This window comes from Hyaena hyaena, unplaced genomic scaffold (genome assembly GCF_003009895.1).
Source record: "Hyaena hyaena isolate Hyena2069 unplaced genomic scaffold, ASM300989v1 scaffold_97, whole genome shotgun sequence".
NCBI classification, from domain to species: domain Eukaryota; kingdom Metazoa; phylum Chordata; class Mammalia; order Carnivora; family Hyaenidae; genus Hyaena; species Hyaena hyaena.
The window spans coordinates 1,829,100-1,855,203 of NW_024080728.1; the positions used below are offsets into that span (position 1 = coordinate 1,829,100).

Below are 26,104 nucleotides of genomic sequence, written 5' to 3' on the forward strand. Positions count from 1 at the left end.
GTGAAAACCAGGATTCAGACTCAAAAGTTTGACCCCAGAGTTCTTAGCCCTAATTATTTTGTTATATTCTGTTCCATTGGTATATCATCTTATCTTCCCCTCCAAGGAAGGAGAAATAGCCAGAATGGTTTTCTAAACACTAGTCCATAGACCAATTCCTTTCTATGACCTAACAGATTTTATCAATATGAGAAAAAGTAGGAGCAATATAGTAAGTTTTCACTAAGCTAAAAGTATTCGGTTTTAAATCCTGTCTCAATTGTGTTTGAATTTGTTAAAGTGTACCTTCAATGGCTTTGTAATTAATATAATCAAAATAAATAAAGTCATGTTAGTAGCCTGGCTAACCTTGAGACCTAGCAGAAGTCTTAGCCATGGTGTATAAGTCGTTAGAAACAGCCTTCCAAACTACTTAAATGAAAATTTGTGTGAAACAGAACCTCTGATGTTACAACGCTTCTTACTATCAACAGTCTGAATAAAACAAAAATTACACAATTACTAAATTCACAACTATTCTCACTTCAGATACATGAATTCCCAAACCTGGGGTATGAACACAGGCTTTTAATTTATTTTTCATTTAATTATCCAGCTAACATTGATTTTTTTTTTATAGAGATGAGATACGTTTCTTTTATTTCTAGTCCATGAAATAGATGGCAAATTAAAAACCAGTTTCTATCATCAAACACTCTTAAAATTTTAGAATCACCCTTCTGGGAAGAATTGTCAGCTGACCAAATAAAGGTTTTTCAATTGAATTAAATAATAACAATATTAGTTATCTTGCTTATGAACTAGGGCATAAATATGCTCACACAAGTAAGTTTACTATCATCTCCTTATTCAGGCAGCTATGACCTTCCTCGTCCTGATGAGCCTTTTTGTTTTCTAAGTATATTATATTTAGTGCTGAAAGGGAATACTTTTAAAAATCACATTTTCTGAATATTCAAGCTGAGAAATAAAATAACAAGATAAGCATTAAAAAAAATCACATTTTCTGGTTTTCAGGTTTCAAACTGTTTTCAGTCATCAAGCTATGTTCAAACGTGGTCTTCTCTGAATCAGAATGAAATGAGATTAAATAAATCCTCATTTGGTCTTATTCACATTTTATTTGGTGGCTCATAAAACAACTCCCTGGAACGAGTCAGTGCTTTAAGTATAAAGCCATGGTCTGTTCAGAAGTCCCCATTTGACAGATGAGGAAAATGAGTCCCATAGAAAGGTACTTAACTGCCAATATACAATAGTAGGAGACAGATTTCCTGACTTATTAATTCATAGACCAATAATTATACATGTTAATAACCCAAATGAAAGTTGTCCTTTGAGCAGTCTGTTATATAGGCCTCTTGGAAATACATAGGTCAAGCAAGAGTCAATATCCCAAAAAGATAGAAATCTTTGATGTACATTTTCTTGGCATATGGGTATCCAAGATGTTTGACTTCAACTATAAACAGAAGCATATGCTAAAACTCTTATTTTGGGAAGAACCACATCAGAGATCACACATTAGCCTTAAAATTCAAATTCTAACCTGATCTTGCACATTTTTGTTTCATAAGGAGGAATGATCTTTAAAGCAGTATTTTGAAAGGGGTTAGGGCAGAAAAGCAACTTGACTATACAAGTAAAACATGGGGTTTAGCGGTCCTCTTCAGGATCTTTCCTGAAGTGGGGGCATTGAAAAGTTTTTTGTTTGACTTTTGTTTTGTTTTGTTTTTTAATTCAAATCCAGTATCCCATGCCATGTTAATAGAATTTGACAGGTTTCCATTTTCAGTCACCAGAAAGGGGAAATAAGTTATCCTCATAGTTACAGCACTGGCCAGTTGCCCATATATTATACCATGCTGCTCAATTGCTCACTTTGTGTGGGAGGATGTGTGGTGCTAAGCTATTGTAAAGGAACCTTTGCTCTGAACTGACTCCCTGTCCATGTCAGTCACTGTACCATCTGACACTACTTAGGCTTTGGTTTTCATTGTGCAAATACCTGCTAAGTCAGACCTTACCCTGGCAGGCAAAGTAGCTTTTTAAGTTGTTTCAAATTTTACTGTTTGTTGATTTTTTTTTCCAGAAAAATCTGTGTTTTCTGGCATATATATGGGTCATAGCTTGTTACTTGAGTTCATGACTAGTTGGTAGTCAATATGAAGTCAAAGCATAACAAAACAAAATTTTACTAACTAGTCTACATAGAAAATGAAAGAAAAAGAATTCACATCTGAGTACTTTACCGCTGAGGGAAACCATTACTTTGTCACATCTGGGTAGTCTAAGCTACCAAATTGAAGTGGGAATTTCCTGCCAGATGTTAGTCCTTTGAGCAACCTGTGAGAATCTAAAAGAGGGTATATAAGTTCTTATTTGGTAGGACTATAGCCACTGTGGAAGCTCGCTCCTAATAGGTAGCAGACATTTTTATGTACTACCACTAGTCAGGAGTTTGTGTGACCTGTCTAAAGCTAACACTGTTTGGGGCGCCTGGGTGGCTTAGTCGGTTGGGTGTCCGACTTCCGCTTAGGTCATGATCTCGCGGTTCGTGGGTTCGAGCCCCACATCGGGCTCTGTGCTGACTGCCAGCTCAGAGCCTGGAGCCCGTTTCAGTCTGTGACCCCCTCTCTCTGACCCTCCCCTGCTCGCGCTGTCTCTCTCTCTCTCTCCTAGAAATAAATAAAAACCTTAAAAAAAAAAAAATTAAAGCTAACACTGTTTGGTCTTGTTAAACACATAAATATGGAAGGCCTAATTTGGGAAGTACAACATCAGGTCTCACAGATATTCTAGCGAGGGTAAATACTGCATTGCAATGACCTCCCAAATACAGATGACAAAAGTTTTGTTTCATTAGGAAAAAGAAGGTAAGACTGAGCCCCCCAGGTATTCCAGATAACTTGAATAAGGTCATTTTACAAAGTCACTGAAGACCAAATATGAAGGAAATTAAGAATCTGAAATGGCAGGGAAAATACCAAGTATTTACATCAGCTTCCTGTTCCAGATGCACATGGGAATTAGGAAGCAAAAATTTCATTCAGAAGTGTTGTGCTCAAGAAGTAGAAATGCTTTTATCCAATTGAAACAAGAAACATTTTTAAGCGGGGGGAGAAAAAGACTTTCCACATGATCTCACTGTTTTGTCATCCTCTGTAAAGGAAAATATTGACATTTACCAGACTGTTTGCTCCAGCTTTCTGATCTCCTGCAGTTTATTTTTATAACAACCTTATCGATGGGCCTCTTACCCAGCTCTCTAGGTTTAACTGAGTTGAGTCGATTTGTTACCACAGCTTCAAGTAGCTGTTACAGAACAAGCAAGACATCCTAATAAAGCTGTAAATGTGTTTACTCAAACAGAGTATTGATTTAACTTGGAGAGGGAGAAGCCGGTGCTTAGCACAGTGTCAGGGTGGATGAATTTCACTGTAGCTTTTCATTGTCATCTGTCATGGTTGTGAAACACTAAGTAAAGCCATCAGAGGATAATTAGAAGCACCAGAAATTTAGCCCCTAAAATCAGTTAACCGCTTGGGAGTTTTGTAGCTTAATTAGCTTTTATTAAAAATTTCCTCCAGTAATAATAGTCAAGCACTTTTAATGGTGTTTCAGACAGACCAAGATTTCAAGGTTGTGACTTGTTTAATATGTGAATTTAACAGGTAAAGGTTTTCCAGAGTTTTTATCACTCCAGTAATTAGGCTAACACCAGAACACAATATAAAGACACCATGATCTGTACTCAAACCAGCAGAAGTACATGATTTTTCTGAAAAATCCATTTCAAAGAAGTAGTAAAACAATTATAAAATATTTAAAACACATGTTGTAGAAAAAATATCCTGTTAACATCTTCATTAAATATAAATGACCTATATACATAAAACTGTCAATGCCACCCTTGTTTCTTGATGCCATTTTTTATTTTTTAGAGAGAGAGAGCACAGGAGCTGGAGAGAGGGGCAAAGAAGGAGAGAAGGGGAGAGCAAGAGCAAGAGAGAGAAAGAGAGAACAAGAGAGAGGAGAGAGAGAGAACCTTAAGCAGCCTCCATGTCCAGCACAGAGCTCAATGTGGGGCTTGATCCCAAAACCCTGGGATCATGACCCAAGCTAAAATCAAGAGTTGAATGCCAAACCAACTTAACCACTCAGGCACCCATAGATACCATTCTTCATTTTTTTAATGTTTATATTTATTTATCTGGGGTGAAGGAGCAGAGAAGAAGAGAGAATCCCAAGTAGGCTCCACATTGTCAGCACAGAGCCCAACATGGGACTTGATCTCACAACTGTAAGATTATGACCTGAGCTGAAATCTAGAGTCGAACACTTAACCAACTAAGCCACCCAGATGCCCCACCATTCTTCATTAAAAAAGAATCTGAAATATTCTGGTTTGGGGTGCCTGGGTGGCTCAGTAAGTTAAGCATCCAACTTTGGCTCAGGTCATGATTTCACAGTTTGTGAGTTCAAGCCCTGCATCAGGCTCTGTGCTGACATCTCAGAGCCTGGACCCTGCTTGGGATTCTGTGTCCCCCACTCTCTCTGCCCCTCCCCTGCTTGCTCTCTCAAAAAATGAACAACCCATTTTTAAAAATTTTTTAAATAAAGTACTCTGGCTTGCTGTAGTTAGTCACCATCTTAAAGGTTAAGAAAGTTGATGTGGGGCACGTAGATGGCTCAATCAGTTAAGCGTCCAACTTCAGCTCAGCTCATGATCTCACAGCTGGTAGGTTTAAGCCCCCATCAGGCTCTATGCTGATAGCTCAGAACCTGGACCCTGCTTCAGATTCTGTTTCCTTCTCTCTCTGCCCCTCCCCTGCTTGTGCTCGTCTTTCTCTCTATCTCAAATATACATAAACATAAGAAAAGATTTTTTTCTTAAGTTGATATACACCTGTGTAAAAGGAAAGGTCAGACTGAGGGGTTGTTTACCTTCTATAGAAATTGAATTAGCTATTAAATTTGATAAAAGTATTCATGTAAACACTCTCCCTACCCACTTGCAAATGGCTAGAAAAATGTCATGGTCAAAAAAATCACCTAGGATAATGAACACAAAACTGAAAACTTATTTAAAATAAGTTTTACTGGGATGCCTGGGTGGCTGAGTTAGTTGAGCATCCAATTCTTGATATCAGCTTAAGTTATGATCCCAGAGTCATGGGATTGAGCCCAGTGTCAGGCTTCACATTCAGCATGGAGCCGGCTTAAGATTCTGTCTCTCCCTAAGCCCCTCTCCTCTGCTCATGCTCTCTCTATAAAATAAAATAAATAAAATAAAATAATAGTTTGATCATTAGACTTAAAATTAGTCTTCCTCTCTTATCTATAATCATTTATTTACTACACTTTGGTAAACTTCTCATGCCTTTTGGTACTACTGTCCCAGCCTGCCTAAATGACTAATAAAAAATGATAATAATCTGAAGGATAGCCTCTTCTAAAGCCTAGAAGTAACAGACTCTGTCAGAAAGGACAGTGAAAGATTTGGGGAGATTGTTCTTTGCCTTTGAAATGCTATGTAATAATAAGCCAATTCTACCCTGAGTTAAGTCTTTAAGCCATGAAATAGCAGATTACAAAGTTTTGTTGCATAAGAGGGCACCACCAGAGCTCTTTCTTTTAATTTTTCAAGAGATAGAGGAAATTGGTTTTCCACAGTTGTATATGTGTGTATGTATTTATTGAAGTAAGCTCTAGACCTAGTATGGAGCTTGAATTCACAACCCCAAAATCAAGAGTTGTATCCTCTACCAACTGAGCCAGCTAGGTGCCCCTTCACAGTTGTATTTAGATCTTTATTCTATATTAAAGTATTCAAAAGCAGAGGAAAAAGAAAAGATACGGATTTATAATTAACATCCTATTTTTTACATGTACATTTCAAAATCCCTACAGTACAGCAGTATATTTTGTTCTATTCAGTCTTCTTAAGAATGACAACTATGTGAGAAAACTTGTTGGCATGGAAGGGAAAGGTAAGATATAATAGGCAGCCATACTTTGGCTTTAAGGCACTGTTTCATCTGACTCCTTTGAACAAAAGTAACAGAAATTCATTTCATTTAGCTCAGGATAAGGATTTTTTTTTTTTAAGGAAGCACACAAGCATTAAGGAAGACATTATAACATAGTGGTTATGACAGTGGGCCTCAAGACAGGTTTGAATCCTGGTACTGCCATTAACTAGTTGTGGGACTATGGACAAGTTACTTAACATTTCTAAGCCTTAGTTTCTTCATCTATAAAAATGAGGATAATGAGTGCCTATATCACTTGGGTTATCATGAAAGTTAAATGAAATAGTGTTTGTAAAGCACAGTGCCTGACACATCATAAGGTGTTATTATGTGTTATTCTATTATAAAAGGAATCTCATACAAGAGCCAGAACTGGACAGACTTTCACTGAGAGTGGGGCCAGATTGTAATTCTAGTTTCAAATAAGTTCTAGGGTCCCAAAGAGCAGATATTCATGGATCTTCACTCCAGTGCTTACACATTAATGTTACTCAGCTACCATTGCATGTGTGTGTCTTCCTACCTCACAATCAGCTTCCTAGTCTTACTTTGCTTTCCATTCTGGCTCCTTAAGGAGAACATTAGGCGAGCTCAATTTTGTGCCATTCATCCATAGGACAATGGGAGAACCATAAGTTGTTTGCTCTTGGATCAGATCCCCTCCCCTGGGTTCAGTTAGTAGTAAGAGTTGATTTACATGCACAAAGTATATCAACTAACCCCCTAAGCAATGCTAGAGAGGAGGTGACTTTTCTTAAAAGGTTAATGGATGGATGAACTCTATAAATGTGTATGTTTGTATGCCTGGCTACACACGTTTACTCATACTTATGGTTCTGAAAATGTTCCCTACAGCACAATCCATCTATAACACAACACATGGAACATCGAATACCCTGAATCTCAAACTGGAAACCTAGGAGTCATTTTTTTAATTAAGTTTTAATTTTAATTCCAGTTAGCTAACATATAGTGTTATTAGTTTCAGGTGTACAATATAGTGATTCAGCAATTCCATATATCACCTGGTGTTCTTCAAAAGAACACCATCCCCATCACCTACTTCACCTGTTCTACTCACCCACTTCCCCTCTGGTAACCATCAGTTTGTTCTCTATAGTTAAGAATCTGTTTCTTCATGGGGCGCCTGGGTGGCTTAGTTGGTTAAGCGTCCGACTTTCACTTAGGTCATGATCTCGCGGTTCGTGAGTTCGAGCCCGCGTCAGGCTCTGTGCTGACTGCCAGCTCAGAGCCTGGAGCCTGTTTCGGAGTCTGTGACTCCCTCTCTCTCTAACCCTCCCCTGCTCACGCTGTCTCTCTCTCTCTCTCTCTCCTAGAAATAAATTAAAAAACATAAAAAAAAAAAAAGAATCTGTTTCTTCGTTTGTCTCTTTTTTTCCCTTTGCTCATTTGTTTTGTTTCTTAAACTACACATATGAGTGAAATCATATGGTTTTTCTCTTTCTCTGACTTATTTCACTTAACATTATACTTTCTAGCTCTGTCCACATTGTTGCAAATGGCAAGATGTCATTCTTTTTATGGATGAGTAATATTTCACTGTATATTTATATATACCACATCTTTTTTTAAAAAGTTTATTTATTTTGAGAGAACTAAGAGAGTACAAGAGGAGGAGGGACAGAGAAGGAGGGAATCTTAAGCAGGCTCCATACTATCAGCTCAGAGCACATGAGGGACTCAAACTCAGAAAACTGTGAGATGATGACCTGACCCAAAATCAAGAGTTGGATGCTCAACTGACTGAGCTACCCAGGAGCCCCTATACCACATCTTCTTTTTTTGTTGTTGTTTTAATTTTTTAATGTTTTATTTATTTTTTTTATTTTTTTTATTTATTTTTTACAGTTTATTGTCAAATTGGTTTCCATATAACACCCGTCGCTCATCCCCACAATTGCCCTCCTCCATGCCCATCTCCTCCCTCCCCCCCCACACCTATGAGTCCTCAGTTTGTTCTCAGCATTCAAGAGTCTCTCATGGTTTGCCTCTCTCCCTTTCCCCAACCATTTCCCCCCTTCTTCTCCCCCACTGTCCTCCATTAAGTTCCTCCCAATCCTCCTATACATGCAAACATATGATATTTGTCCTTCTCTGCCTGACTTATTTCGCTCAGCATAACACCCTCAAGGTCCATCCATGTTGCTACACATGGCCAGATTTCATTCTTTTCATTGCCATGTAGTAGTCCATCATATAGATAAACCACATCTTCTTGATCCATTCGTCCATTGATGGACACTTCGGCGCTTTCCATGTTTTGGCTTTTGTTGAGAGTGCTGCTATGAACACTGGGGTACATATGCTCCTATGCGTCAGCACTCCTGTATCCCTTGGTTAATTCCTAGCAGTGCTATTGTTGGGTCATAGGGGGGTTCTATTGTTAACTTTTTGAGGAACCTCCACACTGTTTTCCAGAGGGGCTGCACCAGTTTACATTCCCACCAACAGTGTAGGAGGGTGCCCATTTCTCCACATCCTCGCCAGCATCTAAAGTTCTCTGATTTGTTCATTTTAGCCACTCTGAGTGGTGTGAGGTGGTATCTCAGTGAGGTTTTGATTTGTATTTCCCTGATGAGGAGGGATGCTGAGCATCGTTTCATGTGTCTGTTGGCCATCTGGATGTCCTCTTTGGAGAAGTGTCTGTTCATATCTTCTGCCCATTTCTTTACTGGGTTGTTTTTCGGGCATGGAGTTTGGTGAGTTCCTTATAGATTTTGGATATTAACCCTTTATCTGATATGTCATTTGCAACTATCTTTTCCCATTCCGTTGGTTGCCTTTTAGTTTTGTGGGTTGTTTCCTTTGCCGTGCAGCCACATCTTCTTTATCCATTTATCTATTGATGGACTCATGGGCTGCTTGCATAATTTGGGTATTGTAAATAATACTGCTATAAATATGAGTACATGTATCCCTTTGAATTAGTGTTTATCTATTTGCAGGTAGTACAATTGCTGAGTCATAGGGTAGTTCTATTTGTAACTTTTTGAGGAACTTCCATACTGTTTTCCACAGTGGCTGCACCAGTTTGCATACTCACCAACAATGCACACGTGATGCATTCCTTTCCATCTGTCCATACCTTCAGTGAGTTCTTTTAAGTCAATTTTTAGAATATATCTCATGTCATCTTACCTTACATCCCTCCACTTTTCTTCCATGAAAAGTAGCTCATGAAAGTAGCTCAGACTACTTACTGTTTTCTACTTACTATGGTGGCTTCTAACTTCTTTTCCTACTTTCACTCTTTCTTGCTCTCCATTCCATTTTCTAAACCATAGCCAAAATAAGTCTTTTAGGAAGAAACTTAATTATTTCAGTTCCTTGCTTCAGTGACTTCTAGTTGCACTTAGACTAAAAATCTAAACTCCTATAGTGACCTTAAAAGATCTATGCCATCCGCTGTCTGTGAATCTGTATTTCACGTTGCTCTCTTTCTCAGCTTTGCTTCAGTTCTCTGGCTATACTGGCCTTCTTCTTTTAGGCCTTAGACACTTTGTACATGGAGCTCCCTTAGCCTAGAATTGTCTTTCCCTACTCTTTACATGGCTATCTCTTTCTCATCCTCAGTTTCAACTTAAAGGTCACCTCTTCTCTAATTATCCTATCTAATGTGGGTTCCCTTCACTATTATTCTCTACTGCTACACATAGTTATTTTCCTTAATAGCACTTAGCACTCTCTGGAATTATCTTATTTACTTATTTATTATCTTAGTTATCTTAATTACTAACTTATTACTTGGGATTTTTTTGTATCTCCCTCTTTTAGAATATAAGCTTTAAGAGAACAGGGACTCTGTGTGTTTTATTCACCAGGGTATCCCTAGGACCCAAAAAAGTCCCTGGCATAGAGTAAATACTCAGTAAATATTGGTTGTGTGAATGAATTAATTAATCAGATGGCCAGCTGAAATCAAACTTGTACCCTTCCATCAAATAAAAACCATTCTAGTCAAGAAACTTGTTATCACAGGATTTTGCCAGAAGGTGTGGAATGAGTCAGGAAAGAGTCGAGTAGGCCATGCTTTAGTATCAGATTGCCTTGATTTAAGATTACCCTATGCTAAGGGTCTATGGGTACCTCAGTTGGCTGAGCATCCAACTCTTGATTTCGACTTAGGTCATGATCCCAGGGTCATGGGATCAAGCCCAGCATCAGGCTCCACGCCAAGAATGGACCTTGCTGAGGATTCTCTTTCTCTCCCTCTGCCCCTCTCCCCTGCTCATGTTCTCTCTCTTTCTCTCTCTCAAAAAAAAAAAATTAACTCTTGCTAAAAAAAAATTTTTTTTAAAGATTAACCCATGCCAGGTGCCAAGGTGGTTCAGTCAGTTAAGCATCCAACTTTAGCTCACATCATGATCTCACAGTTCATGCATTTGAGCCCTACATTGGGCTTTGTGCTGACAGCTTGGAGCCCGGAGCCTGCTTCAAATTCTGTGTCTCCCTCTCTCTCTCTGCTCCTCCACTGCTCATGCCCTGTCTCCCTCCTCCTCAAATATGGATAATAACACATTAAAATTCTTAAAAAAAGATTAACCCATACTAACATGAATGTAACTAAGCCAATGAGAGAGAGACTGATCACAACTCCCTTTTTCCTACTGTTACTTAAAACAGAGGTAAATATGGAGGGATACCTGGCTGGCTCAGTCAGTAGAGCATGTGACTTGATCTCGGAGTCATGAGTTCGAGCCCCATGTTACACATAAAATCATTTTTTAAAAAACAGAGGTAAATATGGAGAGAACACATGTGTTAGAAAAGAACACAGATATTAGGCAACATCTAATATCAATTGTCCTGAGTATTTATAAGACAAATAAGAAACTAATTGTCAAGATCATAAATCTGTACATCAGTTCCTGTTGTAATAGGCAATGACAATCAGGTCAGAGGCTCCAGTCAGGATTTCACAGAATATGTTGAAGTTATCCTGTAGTTCTCTAAATTTGGTTTGCCAAAATGCCCAATGAATGTCGAGTGCATTAAATAACAGCACACCTGTCCTGTCCTAACTAGGATCTTTGCTGGTATTCCTCCACTGACAGATGGGAGTGGAGTAAAGGGTAGCTCCTTCCCAGAAACTAATGAGAATCTCTAGTAAAGAATACTTGACATGAACTGAGCCTGATACATATCCCATGTTTCATTGTCCCACCCAGTTTCCTAAGCTTTAGCCACAGAATGGTCCTTGACTATTTACATTTTCATCAGCACCCACATCATATCACTAGACCTGTTTTTTTCTCCTTCCTGTCTTTATTATCTATCACCTAGAACAGTGTTTCTCAAACTTAAACATGTATCAGCATCTACTGGAAGACTTGTTTTTTTTTTTTAATTTTTTTTAATGTTTTATTTATTTCTAGGAGAGAGAGAGAGACAGCGTGAGCAGGGGAGGGTCAGAGAGAGAGGGAGTCACAGACCGAAACAGGCTCCAGGCTCTGAGCTGGCAGTCAGCACAGAGCCCGACGCGGGGCTCGAACCCACGAACCGCAAGATCATGACCTAAGCGAAAGTCGGACACTTAACCGACTAAGCCACCCAGGCGCCCCTGGAAGACTTCTTAAAAGACAATTTCTGGGCGCTATCCAGTTTTCGATTTGGTAGGTCTAGGATGAGACTAGGTGCTCCAGAGATCACAGTTTGAGAACAACTCCTAAAGTACTGCAGGAGATTCGTATTTGATCTCTCTGACAACAGCCTCTTTCCTAGTAAGTTCATGCTTTACACTTCTGCCGGGATTATTTTTAAAGTATTTACGTAGCTTTCTCTCCTAAAACTATACAATTCTCAAAGACAAAACACTATGTTTTATCCATCTTTGAGTCATGATGTCTAGTAATGGTATAGGCATTCAATGTTGGGTCACTGAATAAATCAAAGTATGTTTTATAGCATTCTGGGTTTTTACTTTCTTTTCACTTGCTTCTTATAATAAAAAATCAAGTATAGGAGTGGCAGTAACATGGGTCTAATAAATTGAGGATTAGACAAGTCAAAGTTTTAGTATATATCTTATCCTCTAAAGCAGCTACATGTAATAAAAATACAGCCTTTAAGTTGACTCTCATATGCCATGTGGCAACATGTATCTGGTAACTATTGGTATAGAGGGTATAGCAGGCCAGTTTAAGAAAGCACATAAATCATTACCAAAGTAGATATCTAAGAAAGGTGGAAAACAAAGAATTGAAAAATCAGTTGACCCAGAAATCACTGAAAGCACATTTTTTACAGGGAAGACAGGGGAAATATAGAATTCATCCCTGTTAGTTGCTGTAAAATATTATATCAAGTTTGCTTTAATTATACAGTAATGTCTCAAAGAACAAAGGTAAATTACAGATAACTTATGTTACTACTCCCACATTATCTCTTAATAACTATGTAATTAACTTGTCACTATATAGAGTGTGTAGTTTAATATTACTCATGTATAAAGAACATTAATAACTTAAATGAATGAGCTGGGGTCAGGCGAGGGATGGAAGCAGTAAGGAAATCATAATATTATAACAATCAGGAATTCAAATGATTCATTAGATCATTGACCCAGTCCTCAGTAATCTGAGCCAAAACCCTGGAAAGTAACAATGGAATCTTAGGTGAACCATGTAGCTTTCTGAAGATAAAAAGCATATAGTAAAGTAAGTAAACTTACCAAACAGTGAAGTGGATAAGTGAAATTGGTATAATGCATATACTTTTGAACAGTCCATTTTGTTTGGAGAGGTTTTTCCTTTTAAGTAAATATTAAGATTTTTTTTAATGGAAAAACCATTCTTTCACTCAGATTATTTTACCAACTTCTTGAATTTATGTGTATGGACCATGTGGTGAGGATGGAACTCTTCATTCACTGCTGATGGGAATGCAGAACAGTGCAGCCACTTTGGAAAAACGTTTGGCAATTTTTTACAAAACACGCTCTTACTATACATATGACCCAGTAATCATGTTCCTTGCTATTTACCCAAATAAAATGAAAGTATATGTCCATGTTAAAACAGATGCACATGGATGTTGACAGCAGCCTTCATCTTAATTGACAAAACTTGGAAGCAACCAACATGTCCTTCAATAGGTGACTAGATAAACAAACTGTGATACATCCGTGCAATGGAATATTATTCAACCACAAAAACAAGTGAGTTATCAGACCATGAAAAGACACAGAGGAAACTTAAACATATAGTACTAAACTAGAGAAGCCACTCTGAAAAGGCTATATACTGCATGATTCCAACTATATGACATTCTGGGAAAGGCAAAACTATGGACACAGTAAAAACATCAGTGGTTGTCAAGGGCTTGGGGTGGGAAGTAGGGAGGGATAAACTGGTAGACTACAAGAGTTTTTAAGGCAGTGAAACTATTCTATATGATACTGTAATGGTGGAAAACAGATCATTATACATTTTTCAAGTTTTATAGAATGAACAGCACAAAAAGTGAACCCTAATGTAAACCATGGATTTTAGTTGTTAATAATGAATCAATATTGGCTCATCAATTGTAACAAATGTGTCACCTCAGTGCAAGATGTTAGTGATAGGGGAAACTGAGGGATGGGGAGGATGAGAGGGTAGAAAGGAACTCTTTACTTTCCATTCTGTTTTTCTGTAAATTTAAAAATGTTCCAAAAAATAGACTTTATTAATTTTTTTAAATACCAAAGTGTTTGAAAAACTTTTCTTCCACCTATCTCATTTTACCAGTATCTTCAGTATATGTGTGAGCCCTATGTTTCCCAGCTTCAACAGCCATGGTGTCCTGTGGTGCTGAGTGTCGTATGGCCAGTTACCTCACAGTTTTTACCAAAAAGCTTGTTTTCATTGATATCACATAATAGCCACTCTATCCAAGTACAGTGATCCTTTCTGCTTGACTCTGTCAGGAATTTTCCCAGCAATCCCTGCTAAGGAAGCATTGGTCCTTGAATTTCCATTTCAAAAGATACAGACTGATTTACTTGGCATATAGTTTCTATAGATGAAGACTTCATTTGGGGAAGAAAGACTGCTAAGGTCTACTCAGAAACTTTGTAAGATACTCCCTCTCATGTTGCCTGTGTTTCCCTGCGTACAAGAATATGGAAAGTAGTGAAGATCTTTATGTCCTTGAGAAATCTTCTAAGAAGAGTGACCAATTTCATTGTACTTATAATACTTACACTGATTTACTTTGTGGAAAGCTCTATTCCCAAGTGACTACACTTACTAATGAACTCTAAAGAAATAAATGGAAAACTGTTAGAACCAAACATCACTCAGCTGAAATGTATGAATAACTAATTCTAACTATCTACTTAAATAGTTAAATATCCCCATGTTATTGTTTAAAATAATATTTATTTGCTTTCTATTATAAAAATAATACTTCTTATTATAAAAGTAATAGTTCTCTAAAATAAAACATTTAAGAGATGAGAAAAGCAAACAGAAAATAAAAAATCATCTTTGAAATCCAGAAATTATGATGTTGTCTTTTTAAACACACATAAAATTTTGCTTTTTATTATTTTGAATAAAAATGTTTCTAAAGCGTATTGCAGGAATATGACCAAAAACTAAAAATGAAAGTAAACAAATATAGGAATTTGATAAAGTCAGGATGGGTACAATAGCACTCTGTAATATCCTTGCAGTTCTTCTGTAAATCTAAAATTAGTTCCAAATAAAATGTTTAAAAACAATTGGAACAAGGTGGATTACTTAAGGCATACTAGTGGAACAAATTTACAGCTTTTTGGAAAAAACAAAGGTTAATTACTACCAATCACCATACTCAAAGAATTTCCAGATGGAATAAAGAGTTAAATGACCACAAATGAACTAAAAGGAAATATAGTCTAATGTTTATCCGATCTCATGCTGTGGAAAACCTTACTTAGCCTGAATTCAGTGGAAAATTTATTGAAGAAAGATTAGTATATCTATATAACAACAAAAATAAAAGGCAAATGACAAAGTAAGGAAAAGTATTTGCAATAGATATAGTAGATAAACTGGGACTGTCTCTTAAAAATCAGTAAAAGAAGGGAAGTATTCCAATAGAAAAATAGATAAAATTGTTTTCAGTTTATAAAAAGAAATGCAAATGGCTTGGAGGCATATGAAAAGTTTCCAGCCTCCCTAAACAAATAGCTGTAAATTAAAACAAGATTCTACCTTTTACTTTTCGAATTATCAAACAGTACAAATTCAGCTCAGGTCATGATCTCACAGTTCATAGGTTCAAGCCCCACGTTAGGCTCTGTGCTGACACCTCTGAGCCTAGAGCTTGCTTCATATTCTGTGTCTCCCTCTCTGTTCCTTCCCCACTCATGCTCTGTCTCTCTCGGTCTCTTAAAAATAAATAAATGTTTTTAAAAAGGTTTTTTGTAAAACAAACTTTAATTCTTCCAAGTTCATAAAGTCTGTGTGGCACAGCATTCTTATTTGATGACAACCAGAAAAAGCTAAGTCATTCTTTTTGTTGTGAATGTTGAATGAACAATAATGGAGTCTACTGGGCTTTTAGTTCCACCCACCATGAAAACTATTGGTGAAAGAACTATATATGGAAAAGAAAAAATTGATTTACAGACTTTGTTCATTTCCTTCTAAAATATCCCTAGCTCTTAAGTCACTTGATTAAAACTTTCATACCTACTGACAATATTTCTCACTTTTCTGTAAATGACACTGAGAAAATTCTAGGTATTATATCTCTTCTACAGTAACTACATGAAATAGACAAATTAAGATAGGAAATTATATTACCTTTTTCCCCACACCAGCCATCCCACCTCTATGTGCTTTGACAAAACTAGCTTAGCACCTCCTCTCTGCACAGTTTAAATACAAGTTTCAGTTCTCATCTCAGACACTACATTCACTTATGCTAAAATGGATTGCTGTCCTTAACATTAATAAAAGAAAAATCCAAATGAAAGTAACCAGAAGGTAATAAGCTATATTAATTGCTAATGGACAAAGGTTTATTCTGATAGCTCTGGATCTGTGATTGTTGCAAGATCCAGAGCCAGCCAACACTACCCCTAGGATCCAAATTCATTGTCACTGAGAAACATTCACCTACCATATGCCTCAACAGCTAGAGACCTAAAGTCCATGAAATGACCCAAATTTCAGAAAAGTCTAAGAGGTCAAGGGATAAGCCTTCTAATCCATAAAGGATTAGAAAGGAGATCTACAGATCCCAGAGAAAAAGAACCAAAGTAGAAAGGCAAGAACAACTGTCTCAACGTAGGAGTTCCTGATTGGAAACCTATGGTTTTGGTTTTTATAGTTTATTTGTTTTTGAGACAGAGACAGAGCATGAGCGGGGGACGGGCAGAGAGAGAGGGAGACACAGAATCTGAAACAGGCTCCAGACTCTGAGCTGCCAGCACAGAACCCGATGTGGGGCTCGAACCCATGAACCACGAGATCATGACCTGAGCCGAAGTCGGACGCTTAACCTACTGAGCCACCCAGGTGCCCCGGAAACCTATGTTGATATTTCTTGTTCTCCAGTGTTATACCTTCTGTTTCTGTTCTCTTGACTATGTTGGAAAGCATATATGCAGAGCCTTACCCTTCATTTTCAAGATAATGTGCTGACAAGGACCATAAGAACCAGAAAAAGGCACCAGGAAAAAGGGCTCATAGGGGACTTTTCATATGAAGCATACATGCCAAGTCAGCTATTTGAGATTTTCTTGTTGAATTCCTGATAGGCCCAAAATATTTACTAAAAGAGAGGAAACTTCTTTTTTGATATATATCTACAAGCCATATTTATCTACTATAGTGTGTACCAACCACACTCTTTAAAATTCATCACATTCAGTAAATAAGATATGAGTAAGCACTTTGTTTCTTTGCTGACGCAGTATTTGTATGTATTAATAGCATAGTGTTATTGTTGATATTTTTCCCTACCTAAGAAAATACTTTATTAGAATAATATCCCCAAAATATAAGTAACTTTTAAAAATAGGGGAAGACCAAATATCCTTTAGAAGAATAGGTAAAAGAACAAACAATTCAGTGAAAGGGATTTGTTCTTTAAACATATAAGAAATGTTCTGACATACCTAGGGGGCTCAGTCAGTTAGTCATCCAGCTCTTGATTGTGGCTCAGGTTATGATCTCATGGTTTGTGAGTTTGGACCCCATGTCGGGCTATGGGCTGATGGCGCAGAACCTGCTTGGAATTCTCTCTCCCTCTTTCTCTGCCCCTCCCCAACTTGTGTGCATGAGCTCCCTCTTGCTCTCTCAAAATAAACATTTTTAAATAAATAAATAAATGAATGAATGAATAAAGGGATGTCCAGCCTCACTAATAATAAGAGAAATGCAAATTAAAATTACACTGAGATATCATTTCTAACCCACTAGCAAAAATTCAAAAGCTTGACAGCACACTGTGTTGGAGAGTTTGTGGGGTAAACACACACTCTTAAACATTGCTAGTGGAAATACAAAATGGAGGATTTGGCAGTATCTAACAATTAAACTACTTACACATTTACTCTTCAACCCAGAGATTCTACTGCTAGAAATTTATCCTGAAGGTACATCCCCCACCAATACAGAAATATATACACAAAAAAAATATTCCGACATTCATTGTCATTGCAAAGCATTGGCAATTATATGAACATCCAGGTGACCAAAATTAACATCACCAGTGACTAGCAACTGGACATAATGTTAAATTTTAGGTTATGTGTATTTTACACAATAAAAAAACTATCAGAATATTTTTTCATGTAATAAAAGGATTCCCTATGATTCGTAAAACCAAAGTTCTCTTTGTTTATTTAAACAATTTTAGGGGCACCTGGGTGGCTCAGTCGGTTAAGCGTCTGACTTCAGCTCAGGTCATTATCTCACTGTTCGTGAGTTTGAGCCCCGCGTCGGGCTCTGTGCTGACAGCTCACTCAGAGCCTGGAGGCTGTTTCAGATCCTGTGTCTCCCTCTCTCTCTGATCCTCCCCTGCTCACGCAGTCTCTCTCTCCCTCTCAGAAATAAATAAAACATTAAAAAATTAAAAACAAATAAATAAATAAACCATTTTACATAAATTTTAAGATTCACATCAGCTACTTTATGAAGGGTCCACTTACAATTGATTATATAACATATGTAGTTCACCTTGGTTGGTTTTTCTAAATAGATTATTGAAAACTGTTATTCACCCAGGGCAAAGGTCCTAGCTTTTTTCTGCATCCAGGCTTTCCACTTGTCAAAGCAAATGTCTCTTCAGAGTACTTCACTTCAGTCATCAACTAGCTCTTCTCTTAGAAAGCGGGTGCTGGTGCTTATGCTTCACACAAATATTTCATAAACATAAGCTTTCCTTTTTCTCACAAAGATCATACCAGAAGGAATGAGGAAAACAGATGTTGCTTATAAGGCTTCTAATAGATGTGTTTCCATTGTAAGCTGATCTGACTCTGATTTTGGCATCTGCTCCATTCACTGTGTGGGCTGAGCATTTTAGCCTCACAGCCTGGCTGAAAGTTAATATTGACCTTTGACTGTTACCTGAAAACTCAATGATAAAATACTCTTACTAAACCTCTTGAGGGAGTGACTTCACATTCTAAGCAAATGTCTTTAAAATATATCACTCCATTAACTAAATTAATTTTATTCTTTGGTTGGGAATACTTATTTTACTAGATACAGAGCATTCCCCACATCTGACAGGGAAAAAGCTTGTGTGGTCAGAAAGGTAGAGAAGAAAGGACGTAAATCTCTTATAATGTTCTCTACAGGTCTTTATACCACAGCTTCTCAATTAATCTTCACCCTCACCAGGCTGCCAGGGCCTGGGGAACAGCCTGGAAGTCTGGCTACAGAACAGTTTCTCATTATCATCCATTCTTGAGTATTTGAGTCTGCTATAGCAGTTCAGGTTTCCTCTGGAGGGAAAGTAGCCCCAAATTCTTCTGTTCTTCACCTATCTTATTTGTAACTACAACACTTTCTCCCTTTTTTCATCTTTTATAATTTTATTGTACTATAACCGATATACAATAAACTGCACATTTTTAAAGTGTACAATTTTGCACGCATATACCCATGAAGCCATCACTACAGACATATCCACTACGTCTATTTTGTAGATCCTGCCTTCTACAAAAGGCATGCTATTTTGTAATCCTGCCTTCCTGCTGCTTCTCATCCACATTTGGATCATTTCCAGTGTGGAGCTATTACAAATAAAGCTGTTGTGAACATTCACTACACATCTTTGGTAGGAATATATGCTTTCACTTACGTTGGGTCAAATACCTAGAAATAGAGTGACTGAGTCATATGGTAAATGTATTTTTAACTTTTTAAGACACTAACAAATGGTTTTCAAAGTGATCTTATCATTTTATATTCCCACCATCAATGTATGGGAGGATTCCAATTCACCCACACCCTTGCTAACACTTGTTATGGTCAATCTTTAATTTTAGCCATTCTAGTGGATTGGCAGCAATATCTTATTTTGCATTTGTTCATCTTCTTTGCTAAAATGTTAGTTCAACACTTTTGCTCATTTTTATTGCCTTATTTCTTGTTATTGATGTGTAAAGTGTTTAGTTTAACAAAGTCCAGATATTTTTTTCCTTTATAAATTTTTGTACTTTTTGTCTTAAGAGATTTTTGGCAAATTCCAAATCACTAAGATTTTCGATGATTTTCTCTCAGAATTTTATGCTTTTACCTCTTACATTTAGATCTGTGACCTATTTCAAATGAATTTTTGCAAATGATGTGAAGTTAGGGTTGAAGTGGTTTCTTTGTTTTTTCAAATATGCCATCCAGCCGTTCTGTTTTAAACCATTTGTTTAAAAGAGTATCTTTTCTCCACTGGAGTGCTTTGATAGTTTCATCAAAAATCAATTGATGATATAGAAGTAGGTTGATTTCTGGACTCTGTGCAGTTGCATTGATATGTTTGTTTATCTTTATGCCAATAGCATAGTGTCTTGATTATTTTAGTTCTGTAATAAGTTGTAACTAAAGGAGTCTTGTTTTTCAGAGATGTGTTTTGACTAATCTTAGTCCTTTGCATTTCCACATAAATATTGGAATCAGCTGGTCAGTTTCTATAAGAAAGTTCTGCAGGAGGGGCGCCTGAGTGGCCCAGTCAGTTAAGCACCTGACTCTTGATTTTGGCTCAGGTCATGATCGCATGGTTTCTGAGATCAAGTCCCACATTGGGCTCTGTGCTAACAACATAGAGCCTACTTGGGATTCTCTCTCTCCCTCTATCTCTGCCCTCCCCTGCTTACATGCACGGGCTCTCTCTCACTGTAAAAATAAATAAACTTAATTTAAAAAAATAACTTTAAAAAAAGGAAAGAAAGAAAGACCTGCTGGAATTTTTATTGGTATTAAATGAAATCCATGGAAAAATTTCTTAGAGATGTTAACAATATTGATTATTCTGATCTGTGAACACTTTATATCTCTCTATTTACCTAGGTTTCTTTCCTTTTTCTCAGCATTGTTTTGTCACTTTCAGTGTGCAGGTCTTACACTTTTATGAAGCATTGCACATATTTGATAGTATGGTAAAAGGGATTTTTAATATCAATTTCTAATTGTTCATTACTAGTACATACACTTGCTATATATACACACATGATGATGTGTATATAGTATGAAAATTCAATTTTTGTATAGTGATCTTGTGCCTTCTAACCTTACTAAACTCACTTAGTAGTTCTAGTAACTTTTTTCTAAATTCTATAAGATATTCTATAAAAGGCCAGGAATTTCTCAATCTCTGCATTATGGACGTTGTAGGATATTTAGCAGCATTCCTCGCTCTACTTATTAGATACCAGCAGCACCCTCTGCCCTAGCTGTGACGACCAGAAATTGCCAGACATTACCAAATGTCCTCTGGTGGGCGGCAAAATCACCCACTATTGAGAACCATAGGCATAGACAAACATGCAATCTACAAATAAAGATAGCTTCACTTCTTGTTCCATCTTAATGCCTTTGTTTTTAAATATGGAACACTTAACGAATTTGCTTGTTGTCCTTGTTCAGGGGCCATGCTAAGCTTCTCGGTATCATTACAATTTTACTATACATGCTGTCAAAGCAACCATTTGATACCTTTTATTTATTTCTTTGTTTCTAAAATGTCTATTTATTTATTTTGGAAAGACAGAGCAAGGGAGGGGCAGAAACAAAGAGAATCCCAAGCTAGCTCCATGTTGCCCATTCAGAGTCCGACACTAAACCAAATGAGCCACCCAGGCGCCCCAACTTTTATTTATTTCTTTTGTTTGCCTTATTATACTGGCTAAAGTCTTCAGTACAGTACAATGTTTAAGAGTAAACATTTTTGTCTTGTTCTTGATCCTAAGGGGAAAACATTCCATCATCCACCATTTAACTGTAAATTTTTCCTAAGTATCCTTTACCAGGTTGAGGAAGATCCCTTCTAGTCCTAGGTTGCTAAAAGTTGTTATTAGTAATTTATTTGGATTTTGCCAAATGCTTTTTCTTCTTCTATTAGATGATCTTATGGTTTTCTTAGTTATGGTATATTACATTGATTAGTGTTTAATGTTAGAACAACCTTGCATTCCTAGGATAATAATAATTTATTATCTTTTTAAATATACTATTGGATTTGCTTTGCTAAAATTTTCTTTAAAATATTTGCTTTTTTTATATATATATCAGAGTAATGCTAGCCTCAAGGAATAAGCTGGGAAGTATTTTCAGTTTTCTAAAGAGGTTATTGTATAGCATTGATACTATTTTTATTCCTTAAATATTTGGTAGAATTCACCAGTGACACCATCTGGACCTGAAACTGTCTTTATTGGATGTTTTTTAACTGAAAAATTAATGTGTTTAGTAAGTACAAGACTAGCCAGGCTGTCTGTTTCTTCCTGAGCTTTGATAATTTGTGTCTTTCCAGGAATTTGTCCAGTTCATCTACTTTATCAAATCTATTGATATAAAATTATTAATGTTTATTTTTCTTTTAGTGTATAGAGATTCTATCGTGACATCACCTCTCTTATTCCCAATACTGGTCATTTATGTCTTCTCTCTTTTTTTCCCCGATCAGTTTGCCTAGATATTTAAATTTGTCCTACTTAGACTCCCAAATCCACCTTCACGACTCAGTGAGACTGTTGAACTCTCCCTCGGTTGCTGTTCTTGTACTGTGGCCTTCTAGCTCTCTCTAGGTGGTGAGCTAGAACACTTTTATTGTTTACCCTATTTGTTTCCCTCCCTTCACGAGTCTTTTATAGTATTTGAAAAACTTTGCTTCATATACTTTGTCTTTAATTTTAGTAATTTCTGGAAAAAGGACAAATCCGGTTGCCTTAATTTTATTTCTTCTTGGTCAGAAACAGAAGTCCTTAACACTATTTTCTACTTTATCACATTTATTTTAATGTCAAACTGGTCTATGGCACTTGACTATAGAAATTATTTCACAGTTGCTTCTGGGAGCAAAAGGGAGATGGAAGTCCTTTATAACTTTTCAACTCTTAAATTTGTACTTGGAGAGATATCCATACGGCAGAATTTTGTCCAAAAGCAGTATGGTAGGAATAACAACACAGAAGGAATCCAGAGAGATGGAGAGAGGGAGTAACTGATACTTTCTCAGCTGTAAAGACCCAAGATAATATTATTTGGCCAGTATTTCTTACTCACAACTCTTAATCTCAAAACTAAAGAAAGTGTGATACTTTAGGCTTTCAAAGACTAGAATGACTTGTTGATGAGTTGTCCTGTCCCAACTTGAGCTCTTTAAAAGAAATATTGAGGAAAACCTATGATGTTTGGGGGACGAACTCTTCCATTTGGACTCTAACACTTGGAGTTTAACACTATTAAGACTGAAAAAAGAGATAGGTACATAGACCATTTTTTTGGCCTGACCCGATATGACATTTCTGATGCTATTAGGCAATACTCATGTTCTTCCTTTTTGTCTGTGTTCCAGGTTTTCTGTCTCAGCTGGTCTCTGACAAGCCCTTGACTGAATGCATCCGTGCTGGTCACTATGCAGCAAGCGTCATAATTAGGCGGACCGGCTGCACTTTTCCTGAGAAGCCAGATTTCCACTGATAGGAAAGCAGGAAATCCAAGCCCAGTGGAATAGATACTGCCCTGATTGCTTCCTGAGAATTCCCATATTAATAAAGAAGAAAATTATCTGCCATCTTTTCCTACTATAATAATATTCATTCTTAATTTAGAGGATTACAGTAATGCTCAGTAGAATCTTTATTCTCGCAATAGCCTAAAAAAATAATGTCTATTTCCATAGTTTGATAGTGCTACTTAAATGTTGATTAAACAGGAATATAACATTTCAATGGAAATTTTTATTTCATTTTCAATTACTTTGTAAATTCATGTGTATTTAGCAAATTGATCAGTTTTTTTACATTTCTGCTTTGAATGCAGATGCGATTTAATATAATAGATTTTTAAACAGGAATTAATTCTAACACATCAATCTTCAGCTTTTTATACAAGGATATTTAATTTAGGAGTATGTGTATGGATATATGTATGTGTGTATGTGTATACATACATATATGTGTAACACATATATAAATGATAAATGATCAAATAAGTTACAAAAGTATCTTGCCAAGTTATGCCAAATAATCTCTTTAGTGCATACTCAAACATGTAATAAACTTTGGATAATTAAATAAGTTGCCAAATTATGTTATATTACAGTATTCAAAGTATAATCTTATATTTATTTATGGTATTCTGTAATTTGATACAAATAAAAACTTGTCATGTAGGAATTTTTTTCTGTCTTTGCCCTGTGCTCAACAAAATAAGGAGGTTAAGATCATTATTTAATACTGGACCCTGAAATGGTATCTAATTCATTGATGGTGATAGAAAAACAACATAATACATTGAAAAATAACTTAGTATTTGAGACCATTAAGTCATTGTTTTAAGGAAGACAAAATGGCATAATAGAACCTCTGGAGTCAAACTTAATTACCTTTATATAACCTTGGGCAAATTACTCAGCCTCTTTTACCTTCATTTTCCTTTCTATAAAATGGGATAATAACTCCATGTACAAGATCATTAAGATAATTTGAGAGAAAACACCAAGTATAAAATGCTTGCTTGCTACATGTTTAGTAAGTGCTTAATAAGTACCTGCAATTTTTATCATTATGATTATGATTGTTGAAGAAGAAAAAGATAATATTGATAAAACTGAATCAAACCATAGAAAAGAATTCAAGTTTTTGTTTTTTTATGCTTAGGAAAACTTTAAGGTATGCTATGCTTGCTTGTCTTTTTCTTTTTTTAATTGAGATATAATTCACATACCATAAAATTTCCATTTTAAAATGTACGATTCATTGCATTTTAGTGTAATCACAAAATTGTACAACCATCACCATTTTAATCACCCCAAAAAGAAACACTGTATCTCCCAATTTACCATGCCCACCCACCCCTATTCCCTGGCAACTACTAATCTATTCTCTGTCTTTATAAATTTGACTGTTCTGGACATTCATAAAAATGGAGTCAATAAATGTGTGTTCTTTTGTGTCGGGCTTCTTTCACTTAGCATGTTTTTGAGATTCACCCATTTATAGCATGTATCAATACTTTTTTTATTTGCCAAATAATATTATATAGATATCCATATTCTGTTTAACCGTTCATCAGTTGATGGACATTGGATTGTTAGCACTATTTAGCTATTATGAATAGTATTGCTATGAACATTTCATGTACAAGTTTTTTGTGTTTTCAGTCCTTTGGGATATATACCTAAGAGTGGAATTACTGGGTCACGTGATAACCCTGTGTTTAACTTTTTGAGAAACTGCCAAACTTTTTACAAAGGGACTGCACCATTTTACATTCTCACCAAGGTTTGAGAGCTCAATTTCTTTACACCATGAACTATGAAGGGATATTTCACTGTGGTTTTGATTTGTGTTTCCCTAATAACTAATGATACTAAGCATCTCTTTATATGCTTAATGGCAATCTATATTTTTTCTGTGGAAAATATCTATTCATATCCCTTTCCCATTTTTTAATTGAGTGATTTGTACTTTTATTATTGAATTGTAAGTGTTCTTTATATATTCTAAATATGTCTTATCAGGTATATGATTTACAAATATTTTTTTTCCATTCTTGTCAGTTTTTACATTCTTGATATGTCCTTTGAAGCACAGATGTTTTTAACTTGTATGAAGTCCAGTTTGTCTATTTTTTCTTTTGTCACTTGTGCTTTCGGTTTCATGCCTAAGAAACGATTTGCCTAATCCAAGATCACAAAAACTAACACCTTTGTTTTCGTCTAAGAGTTTATTCATTTTTTATCTAAGATTTAAGTCTGATCCATTTTGAGTTTATTTTTGTACATATGTGAGATGGAGGGTCTAAATTAATTCTCTCGCATGTGAATATCCAATTGTCCCAGCACTTTATTGAAAAGACTATTATCTCCAGTACTGAACTGGCTAGGCACCCGAGTCAAAAACAGTTGGCCATAAATGTAAGGTTTTGTTTTGTTTCTGGACTCTCAGTTCCATGCCATTGGTCTATATGTTTATCCTTGTGCCAGTCCAGACTGTTTCAATTATGGAGCTTTGAGTAAGTATTGAAATTAGGAAGTGTAAGTCCTCCAATTTTGTCTCTCAAAAACAATTAGTTTAAGTGCTAAGGTATCTTCATCATATTAAAACTACTACTACAGAATGTCTTTCTCTTAGGAAGGACACTGATAAACTTTTTCTACTCTTTCTGATGAGAAACTTTCTTATCCCAAGACTATTGGTCAAGTATCACTCACTAGCTAGGCTTCTGACAGGCACTAAAAGAGGTTCCAAAGTATACTATTTGGTAGCACTCAACATGCACACAGATCACATAACTCTCTTGTAATAAAAAATAGTCATTGGGATATGTGTATTTTGTCCTTGAGTTTATGACACTTTTTTTTTTCTCTGTTTTGATAAAGGACAAAGGAGAAATAATGACTAG

The 26,104-nt window shown here is 36.3% G+C and overlaps 1 protein-coding gene and 1 non-coding gene across 5 annotated transcripts in view; one reads left to right on the plus strand and one right to left on the minus strand.

Annotated features, from left to right (window-relative positions):
* Positions 1 to 24,654, plus strand: part of ADK (adenosine kinase) — a 507,420-nt gene extending 482,766 nt beyond the window's left edge. For 3 of the 4 annotated variants that reach the window (XM_039235195.1, XM_039235194.1, XM_039235196.1), the window contains one exon: positions 23,052 to 23,176. In XM_039235195.1, coding sequence (XP_039091126.1) covers positions 23,052 to 23,176 — 125 coding nt within the window. Of the gene's footprint in view, positions 1 to 23,051 lie in introns of all 4 variants that reach the window. The other variant, XM_039235193.1, reaches the window with a different exon arrangement.
* On the minus strand, positions 21,077 to 21,179 carry LOC120233775. The gene has a single exon (XR_005528913.1). It is a non-coding gene; the product is annotated as a U6 spliceosomal RNA (small nuclear RNA).
* Positions 24,655 to 26,104: the final 1,450 nt, after the last annotated feature.